Source organism: Salvelinus namaycush, chromosome 27, assembly GCF_016432855.1.
Source record: "Salvelinus namaycush isolate Seneca chromosome 27, SaNama_1.0, whole genome shotgun sequence".
Lineage (NCBI taxonomy): Eukaryota > Metazoa > Chordata > Actinopteri > Salmoniformes > Salmonidae > Salvelinus > Salvelinus namaycush.
The window spans coordinates 31,936,369-31,947,206 of NC_052333.1; the positions used below are offsets into that span (position 1 = coordinate 31,936,369).

At 42.3% G+C, this 10,838-nt stretch overlaps 1 protein-coding gene across 1 annotated transcript; it reads left to right on the forward strand.

Moving 5' to 3' along the window:
* The first annotated feature begins 1,437 nt into the window (after nt 1-1,437).
* On the forward strand, nt 1,438-6,571 carry LOC120021970 (adaptin ear-binding coat-associated protein 1-like). Its single transcript, XM_038965771.1, has 7 exons — nt 1,438-1,532; nt 2,385-2,485; nt 2,650-2,754; nt 4,305-4,386; nt 4,626-4,734; nt 4,901-5,048; nt 6,483-6,571. The coding sequence occupies exons 1-7, from the start codon at nt 1,438-1,440 to the stop codon at nt 6,569-6,571; spliced, it is 729 nt and encodes a 242-aa protein (XP_038821699.1).
* The last annotated feature ends 4,267 nt before the right edge of the window (nt 6,572-10,838 follow it).

Sequence of the window (10,838 nt, forward strand, 5' to 3'; positions counted from 1 at the left end):
TGTAACACAGGAGAAGCTGCTTGGCACTTAGCCCAAATCATGCTGCTTATACCTCTGCTTACCTATTGAAATAAAACTGATTGTGGGTGATGTCAAAGAAGTGAGTCTCGCTTTCGATCTGCTCTCACTGGATGCTCATTCTGTTAGTCTCTCTCCACGACGACATTGGGTCCCTGCACACACTGATCTGGATAAAATGATGCTAAAAAGGGAGCAAAGCAATGACAAAGCTATAGGCTATTGAAGAAGCAACTTCACATTGGCATGCCACTGGGCAACAAATTGTATCACCCAGTTATGCAATGGTTAGCTTTGTGTTTTTAAATGTAAATACCAAACAGAAAAATACCCAACAGAAAAATGCCAAAAGCAGCCTAGTAACTAGACATCGTCATGTTTGTAACCAAATCAACGCCATTCATGTTAGCAAAAAGGCTAAACTAGCTTAGTGGCTAGCTAGCTTCATGCAATGCCAATGTAATGCCGACAAATCCAGGATCTACAGTGCTACAGATTAGCTATGCACCCGAGTAGGCTACTGTCGATTTAGCATGCTACTTGGCAATATTCTTATTGAAGAACAGTAATTGCAATAGATCAACCAAGCTACTGTCTGCATCACGATTCAGAACCATGGACAGCTACCGTAGCTAGACAACGTCAGTGCATCTTCATGGCTGTCGAATGTTGTTTTCATCCAAGCTTTAGCGTTGCAAGCAATCTAACCAGTTAGCTATCAATGACAGCCGTCCAATGACAACGGCAGCTTTGAAAATATAGCTTTGGTAAACTTCTAAGGACAACGGGCACTTTTAAGATGACATGCTTCCATTGGGTATCCATTTTTCATATGATTTTGCGTGTATTTGAAAGGAATACGAACCTTCGTTATGCTTTCTGGGATCTGCAAAGAACTACAATTTCCGCTTCCGTCTGCAATCCGCACCTGACCTGTCGAAAAGACCACTCCCCCTACTTAATAATCACGAGAACGTTACATTGTTGTCAATAAAATTAAACAACGCGGCAATGATGTAACATTGTCTCTATTGAGACTGAAACAAATACTATGTTTGCTTCTTTGTTTTTCCACAAATGAACTGAATATTATTGGGAGCAGTCTTGCCTGTTTCTCATAAAGTATGTGTTTATTGAGCATTTTCTGGGTCTCAAAGGTATACATAAACAGCTGTTTGCCATATTTACCAATGCCATCTATGGGAGCTTACACATCTAGCCTATTATACATATTATTGGAAGAGGGATGCTGCCTTAAAACATTGTGGGATGTGCGCAGGGTCAATGCATCCATTGATGGAGCACAAACTCCGCTCTGGAATCCCCATCACGACATCGCGGTCTTGTGAGTATATAGGCCACTCGCAAAAACCGAATGGAACTATAAGTAAGCCACACATCAATTTAATTTACATCAAGATGGCGACCGAGGGCGAATACGAGTCGATCCTTTGCGTTAAACCCGACGTCAACGTTTATCGAATACCACCGAGGGCTACAAATCGTGGATACAGGTAAATATAAAGGGTTGACCCATATTTGGGGTGTTGGACAAAAACCGCGGTGCCGGTGGTTCTATCTGTGGTCATAGTGCTGCATCGTGTGTGTGCGCCCATCTGTCTGTGCGCTAAGTGGATGTTAACAGCAGTCGACGTGTGTCTAATATTTGTTTTGCGTAGGCCTACGACTCACTAATTATTCTGCTCCATTGGTAATATTGATGTTACTCTCGCAAAGCTGGCACTATCAGTGCGGATGACTCGACAGTGAATGGCATGATATGTGTATTTGCGTGTGCTGTTTATCAGCATAGTTTAACCAGAAAATGTATTGACAGCAAATGTTATATGGATGTATATTAGGTGATAAATAACCCTATATCCTTGGGCCTATAATACAAGGCTTCACGTCATTCTACACCAGTTGTATTATGATAGTAAAATTGATTACAGAATAGTTCAAATAATGAAACCAATGTATATTAAAGGCATCTGAAACAAACAGTGCCAGCTGCCAGGGAGAAAGTAGAGTCGTTTCAGCAGACTACTGTTTTCAGTCAGGCCTATATGTGTGTGGCCCAGTTACCTGTAGGCTAAATGGTTTTAATTGAAATTCTCTACAACCGTACATTATCTGATATGCTATTAATTGGGGGTTGTGATCTTCATAATAGTCTTGCTTCAGCCTTCAGGAAATATAAGAACAAGACAATTGGGTCAATTCAGAACTCTCTCCATATTGTGCAGTACTATTTGTTACAAAAGCTGGTCTGAGAACAGTTGGAATAGGCACTGTTTACTGACCTTCTGACCTACTCCCTGTTTTGCCTTGTTATTGGCTACCTCTGACCTGGGTATTTCCTGTAGGGCAGCAGACTGGAAGCTGGATGTGCCCGATTGGTCAGGGCGCATGCGGATCACGGCGAAGGGGAAAGTGGCCTACATCAAACTGGAAGACAAAGTCTCAGGTGTGAGAGTCATGAAACTGTGTGTTTGTGTGTGTGTGTGGCAGGCACAGGTGCCTCTTTGTCCCAACATTGCTCATCAGGGCCCTTTCAATGTAGCTAGTAAAATGAACTTCATACAGCATATCTGTGTGGTTTATGATTGTGTTTCTCTTCCGATCCTGCAGGGGAGCTGTTCGCTCAGGCCCCTGTCACAGAGTATCCCGGCATTGCAGTTGAAACCGTAAGCGACTCCAGTCGCTACTTTGTCCTGCGAATACAGGATGACAATGGTGTGTGTATATGGGTGAAAAACCCCTCACTGTGCGTTCATAGCTATGTCAGCCTTTTACACAAGTCATATAGTGTTATGTCAGCCTCCTTTAGCAGGTTTTAGTACTTTCATCAGTCTGTCAACATCTTTTTTTCTGATCACAGTGCGCTCATAGAGTTTGTCAGCTCTCCTCAAATGTAAATTCACTCTACACTTACAGTACCAGTCAAAAGTTTGGACACACCAACTTATTCAAGGGTTTTTCTTTATTTTTACTATTTCCACAATGTAGAATAATAGTGAAGACTTCAAAAACTATGACATAACACATATGGAATCATGTAGTAACCAAAAAAGTGTTAAACAATTCAAAATATATTTTACATTTGAGATTCTTCAAAGTAGCCACTCTTTGCCTTGATGACAGCTTTGCACACTCTTGGCTTTCTCTCAACCACCTTCACCTGGAATGCTTTTCCTTTATTCTTGAAGGAGTTACCACATATGTTGAGCACTTGTTGGCTGCTTTTCCTGCTGTGGTAGCCATGCTGGATAAGTGTGCCTTGAATTCTAAATAAATCCCTGACAGTGTCACCAGCAAAGCACCATCACACCTCCTCCATGCTTCACGGTGGGAACAACACATGCAGAGATCATCCGTTCACCTACTCTGTGTCTCACAAAGACACAGCAGTTGGAAGCAAAATTCTCAAAATTGGACTCATCAGACCGAAGGACAGATTTCCACCAGTCTAATGTCCATTCCTCGTTTTTCTTGGCCCAAGGAAGTCTCTTCTTCTTATTGGTGTCTTTTAGTAGTCGGTTCTTTACAGCAATTCGACCATGAAGCCCTGATTCATGCAGTCTCCTCTGAACAGTTGATGTTGAGATGTGTCTGTTACATGAACTCTGTGAAGCATTTAATGGGCTGCCGTTTCTGAGGCTGGTAACTCTAATAAACGTATCCTCTGCAGCAGAGGTAACTCTGGGTCTTCCTTTTCTGTGGCAGTCCTCATGAGAGCCAGTTTCATCATAGCGCTTGATGGTTTTTGCAACTGCACTTGAAGAAACTGTCAAAGTTCTTGAAATGTTCCAGATTGACTGACCATGTCTTAAAGTAATGATGGACTGTCATTTCTATTTGAGCTGTATGGACGTGGTCTTTTACCAACTAGGGCTATCTTCTGTATACCAAATTGGGCTATCTTCTCAAACGCTTTAAGGTGGAAAGAAATTCCACAATTGAACTTTTAACAAGGCACACCTGTTAATTGAAAAGCATGAGAGAATGCCAAGAGTGTGTAAAGCTGTCAAGGCAAAGGGTGGCTACTTTGAAGAATCTCAAATATAAAATATATTTTGATTTGTTTAAACACTTTTTTTGGTTACTACATGATTCCATATGTGTTATTTCATAGTTTTGATGTCTTCACTATTGTTCTTCAATGTAGAAAATAGTAAAAATAAAGAAAACCCTTGACTGATTAGGTGTGTCCAAACCTTTGACTGGAACTGTATGTCAGCTCGTTGTCAATGAACTCATACAGCTATGTCAACCTACTCTCTCAGGCCGCAGTGCGTTCATTGGTGTTGGATTCGGGGACAGAGGGGACTCTTTTGACTTCAACGTGTCTTTGCAGGACCACTTTAAGTAAGTGATAGAAGGGGTCACTCCAAGGACAGTGTGACTGTCAAGGCACTCAAACATTGGCGCGTCATCATCTCCCACTAATAACAAACACACGTACTGTGGTCTGTCTGCAGCATAAGTTGCCAGCCAAAACAACGTGTCATTGAGTTTGCTTGTTCCAGATGCTGCAGTTTTCAAAACAGCTGATGTTACATTGCTTTTTTCCTGTGTCAGTGCAGTCAATATTGTGTGTGTTACAGGTGGGTGAAACAAGAGAATGAGATCAGCAAAAACCCTCAGGGGGCAGCTTTAGGACCAAAGCTGGACTTGGGATTTAAAGACGGACAAACCATCACCCTTAATATTGGGGTAAAGACCTAGCACAATTGACCTAGATCATTCTTGTAGAAATTGTATAACAAAATCCTTGCCCTTGCCACTGCGGTCTGTTTGGGATTGGCAACATTTTCCACAACATCAATATTCCTTCAGAATTCCAATCTTTTTTCTCTCTCTCATCCTTTCTCTCTTCAAGCAAGGCAAAAAGAGGGATAAGCCACGCCCACAGGGGGCAGGTGGGCTCGGTCTCCTACCGCCGCCACCAAAAGGAAAGATGGCCCCTCCTCCTTCCTCTGCCTTCTCCAATCACAACACAGTGCCTCAAACAGGAGGCTCAGATACGGGTACAGCAGTTAAAACTCTCAATAAAGCCTTGATAAACTTCTCTATAGCTAAATAAAGCTTTGATTGGTAAACTACATGGCCACATTAGTGGATTCGGTTATTTCTGCCACTCCCGTTGCTGACAGGTGTATAAAATTGATCACACAGCCATACAATCTCCATAGACAAACATTGGCAGTAGATTGGCCCGTAGTATGACTTTTAACGTAGCACCGTCAAAGGATGCCACCTTACCAACGAGTCAGTTCGTCAAATTTCTGCCCTGCTAGAGCTGCCCCGGTCAACTATAAGTGCTGTTATTGTGAAGTGGAAACATCTAGGAGCAACACCGGCTCATCCGCGAGGTGGTAAACCACACAAGCTCACAGAACGGGACTGCCGAGTGTTGAACCGCGTAGCACATAAAAATCGTCTGTCCTCGGTTGCAACACTCACTACCGAGTTCCAAACTGCCTCCTGGAAGCAACGTCAGCACAAGAACTGTTCATCGGGAGCTTCATGAAATGGGTTTCCATGGCCGAGCTGCCTCACACAAGCATAAGATCACCATGCACAATGCCAAGCATCAGCTGGAGTGGTTTTAAACTGGCCAGAATTGAAGCAGTGGAAAGGCGTTCTCTGGAGTGATGAATCACGCTTCACCATCTGGCAGTCCGACGGACAAATCTGGGTTTTAGCGGATGCCAGGAGAACGCTACCTGCCCAAATGCATAGTGGAGGAGGAATAATGGTCTGGGGCTGCTTTTCATGGTCCGGGCTAGGACCATTCGTTCCAGTGAAGGGAAATCTTAATGCTACAGCATACAATGGCATTCTAGACGATTCTGTGCTTCCTACTTTGTGGCAACTGATTGTGGAAGGCCCTTTTCTGTTTCAGCATGACAATGCCCCAGTGCACAAAGTGAGATCCATACAGAAATGGTTTGTCAAAATCGTTGTGGAAGAACTTGACTGGCCTGCACAGAGCCCTGACCTCAACTCCATTGAACACCTTTTGGGATGAATTGGAACACCGACTGCGGGCCAGGCCTAATCGCCCAACATCAGTGCCTGACATCACTAATGCTGTCGTTGCTCAATGGAAGCAAGTCCCCACAGCAATGTTCCAACATCTAGTGGGAAGCCTTTCCAGAAGAGTGGAGGCTGTTATAGCAGACCAACTCCATATTAATGGCCATGATTTTGAAATGAGATGTCTGACGAGCATGTAGTGTCCCTGTAGTGTAGCTTTTGGCCATGTAGTGTAGCTTTGATTGTTCATTTTCTCTCTCTCTCTCTGTCGTGTGTCTCTCTCTCAATTCAAAGGGGCTTTATTGGCATGGAAAACATGTTATCATTGTTTATTTCACTTGCTTTGGCAATCACAAATGAACAGTTAACATAAACACACAAACATTTCAGACGTTTCTCTCTCTCTCTAGGCTGTTTGCTAGATCTGGACAGTAGTAACTCCAACACTGTGGTCCAATCATCCAACCCCAGCAGTGATCTTTGGGGAGACTTCTCCTCTCCTGCAAGGTAACTTGTTAGAACTGTCTGTGACGGAGCTCATTTTAGCTTTTTTTCTTGTTATGCTATGACATACTGATATGCTTGATATACTGTTATACCAGCATTGCTATGAGTCAGTCAGCCTGTAAAAATAGTCTCTTTGTCTTCAGTTCGCTCCCTCCAACATTGCGACAAGAGCACACGCCGAATTGGGGCCAGTTTTGAGTCCACATCATCGCCTTTTTCATTTGTCTCCATCGCTGAACGCAACGCCTCCCTCCGTCGCTACAAACACAATCAAAGTAAACTTTCCAAGAGACAAAGAGCACCATGCACATTACAATCTCCTCTCAAAGTAAAAATAATAATGAAAAAGTGATATTAGGGATGATAATGCAAATCTATTGCAAATATTCAATATTTGGTCATATGAGCTTCATGGTAGGTCTTCAATATATCCTAAGGGCTATGATGATAGGATCTTCCGTAGCAGCAATTTTACAGTGCTGCTTTTTACCCGGCAACAGCACCCTCTTGTTAATGTTTACCTAAACATCCCTACATGCTGGATTTTAGAGAGGGGAACCCATAGGGAACCCATAGGGAATGACAATATTTTCCATAGGGCTTTCCCCTGATCATAATAGGGAACAGCATTCGTAGTAAATAATTGTGAAAAGGAATTGCTCAGACACTCGCCCAATTTTGTTTCGCCCCGTTCTCCTCAGTGTGCAATCGTTCACTCCCCCTCAATGATTTAAAAGCATTGGATGGAGGGAATCTATCATATTCCTTATGATTGCATGCAAACTATAGGCTATTTTTGGGAGAAGGGGGAGAGCGGGGAATGGGGTTCATATTGATGAACTTATCTGTTTCCATTGTACTGACTGCCTCACGCTTGGCCTGTTTTAAAGAGCGAAGAGCATGTATTCTTGTTAACTTTGCTGCAGAGGACTTGACACAGCCCTCTACAGTCCATTTGTAAGTAGGTAGTTGTGATGTAGTGTACATTGGATGAAAATGGGTGAAAATCCCTACTTGTAATGACAGAACTTACAGTTGAAGTCGGAAGTTTACATACACCGTAGCCAAATACATTTAAACTCAGTTTTTCACAATTCCTGACATTTACTCCTAGTAAAAATTCCCTGTTTTAGGTCAGGTAGGATCACCACTTTATTTGAAGAATGTGAAATGTCAGAATAATAGTAGAGAATTATTTATTTCAGCTTTTATTTCTTTCATCACATTCCCAGTGGGTCAGAAGTTTACATACACCCAATTAGTATTTGGTAGCATTGCCTTTAAATTGTTTAACTTGGGTCCAACATTTCGGGTAGCCTTCCACAAGCTTCCCACAATAAGTTTTGTGAATTTTGGCCCATTCCTCTTGACAGAGCTGCTGTAACTGAGTCAATTTTGTAGGCCTCCTTGCTCGCACACACTTTTTCAGTTCTGCCCACATATTTTCTATAGGATTGAGGTCATGGCTTTGTGATGGCCACTCCAAAACCTTGACTTTGTTGTCCTTAAGCCATTTTGCCACAACTTTGGAAGTATGCTTGGGGTCATTGTCCATTTGGAAGACCCATTTGTGACCAAGCTTTAACTTCCTGACTGATGTCTTGATGTTGCTTCAATATATCCACATCATTTTCTTTCATCATGATGCCATCTATTTTGTGAAGTGCACCAGTCCCTCCTGCAGCAAAGCACCCCCACAACATGATGCTGCCATCACCATGCTTCACTGTTGGGATGGTGTTCTTTGGCTTGCAATCCTCCCCCTTTTTCCTCCAAACATAACAATGGTCATTATGGCCAAACAGTTCTATTTTTGTTTCATCAGAGCAGAGGACATTTCTCCAAAAAAGTAAGATCTTTGTCCCCATGTGCAGGTGCAAACCGTAGTCTGGCTTTTTTATGGCGGTTTTGGAGCAGTGGCTTCTTCCTTGCTGAGCGGCCTTTCAGGTTATGTTGATATAGGACTCGTTTTACTGTGGATATAGATACTTTTGTACCTGTTTCCTCCAGCATCTTCACATGGTCCTTTGCTGTTGTTCTGGGATTGATTTGCACTTTTTGCACCAAAGTACATTCACCTCTAGGAGACAGAATGCATCTCCTTCCTGAGTGGTATGACGGCTGCGTGGTCCCATGGTGTTTATACTTGCATACTATTGTTTGTACAGATGAACATGGCGTTTGGAAATTGCTCCCAAGGATGAACCAGACTTGTGGAGGTCTACAGTTCTTTTTCTGAGGTCTTGGCTGATTTTCTTTTGATTTTCCCATGATGTCAAGCAAAGAGGCACTGCGTTTGAAGGTAGGCCTTGAAATACATCCACAGGTACACCTCCAATTGACTCAAATGATGTCAATTAGCCTATCAGAAGCTTCTAAAGCCATGACATCATTTTCTGGAATTTTCCAAGCTGTTAAAGGCACAGTCAACTTAGTGTATGTAAACTTCTGACCCACTGGAATTGTGATACAGTGAATTATAAGTGAAATAATCTGTCTGTAAACAATTGTTGGAAAAATTACTTACTAAAGTAGAGTAGATTACTAAAGTAGATGTCCTAACCGACTTGCCAAAACTATAGTTTGTTAATAAGACATTTGTGGAGTGGTTGAAAACAAGTTTTAATGACTCCAACCTAAGTGTATGTAACCCTCCAACTTCAACTGTAGGTGTAAAACTAATGATATTCGCAAAAGTGCTTTTCAATGTTTAATTTGTATGAGTTTTAAAGAAGTAGCCTGGGATGCCAGATCTGTGTCCGCCTACTCCTCCAATCTGGCAACCAGGCTGTGAAATGATGATTGTCTAACGTAGTGTAATATAAATGTGTAACAACTGCAGCTATTGTTGTCGAGGATGTGCTGTTGGGATTGAATAAGTCGCCTAATGTCAAAAGTGTTTGTTTACCTTCCCCAGAACATGGTTTCAGATGGCTCTGTCATTCCATAGTTACTGTAATTTCACCAGACGCGTACTTATGATTTATTGCCTTGGTCGTCATTACTCATGACATCTGAAAGTGGCAATAAAAACCTTCAACGGGAGTCGTGTGTCTTTGTGCCTTCTTATGGATGATGCATGGTAGAAAAGGTTAGACTTGGATTAAGAGGGTCAAAAAACTAAAGTAATTACATAAGTCACTTTTTCTATCTCAAAATATGACGTTTGTATTTTGTTATTTCATCTGTTCATGAGAGTGTAGACAGTGTTTTGCCTTTTATGTATGTCCAAGTTGTTTGAAAAACGTGCCTTCCAAAAATACAAAAGACATTCCAAAAATTAGGACATTAATATTTGGAAGTTGAATATTTACATGAAATGTAAATAGTTAGTGTAACTCTCAACTTCTACCACTAGGGGGACAGCCCAACACTGACCACCACGGAGCCACTTTGAACTGCTTTGTACATGCTCTGCTTTTTAACCTACCACTCCAGCCTCAGTACATCTACTCACACCTACATACTGTACCAGGGACTTGAAGGCAAGCACAGGCAGACGCCGATTCCCACGTAAAGCTACCTGACATTATCTGAAGCACGAGGATGATAAGTTAACAGACCCGACACATTCGTCACAAATACCAAGTTGACACAACAGGGTCAGGTGGAAATGGGCACAGGGGACATAACGCAAAGAACACCGTGGACAGACAGATTGATAAGACTGACACGAGCCAGGCAGAGGCAGGAATAAAAATGAAGAGAGCGAGTGTGAGAGCGAGAGAGAGAAGTGGTAGAGAGAAAGGGGGTCAGCGTGACTCCATGACTGGTTGCTGGTGATGCACATGTTTTACATTACATTTTAGTCATTTAGCAGATGCTCTTATCCAGAGAAACTTTAAGGAGCCATTAGGGTTAAGTGCCTTGCTCAAGGGCACAACGACAGATTTTTCACCCAGATGACTCCGGGATTATGTTTATAGTTTGACATTTTTTAAATCTCAAAATATGATGTTTGAAAGTTAGATTTGTATTTTGTTGTTTCGTCTGTTCATTAAAATTAAGACAAAGCTTTACCTTCAAGGTGTGTACTGTGTGTCAAAGGTGTTAGGAAACATGGCTTCCCAAAATAAACTCCAAAAATGAGGACATTAATATTTAAAGTTGTACATTTACATTCCTATATCCCTTGACAGGGAAAAAGTATGTCAAACCAGTGACCTTTCGGTTACTGGCCCAATGCTCTTAACCGCTAGGCTACCTGCCGCCTTGATATGACCCAGGCAGAGGGGTGGGCGTCATCTCTGCATGGCTGGCCGCTGTTAGCA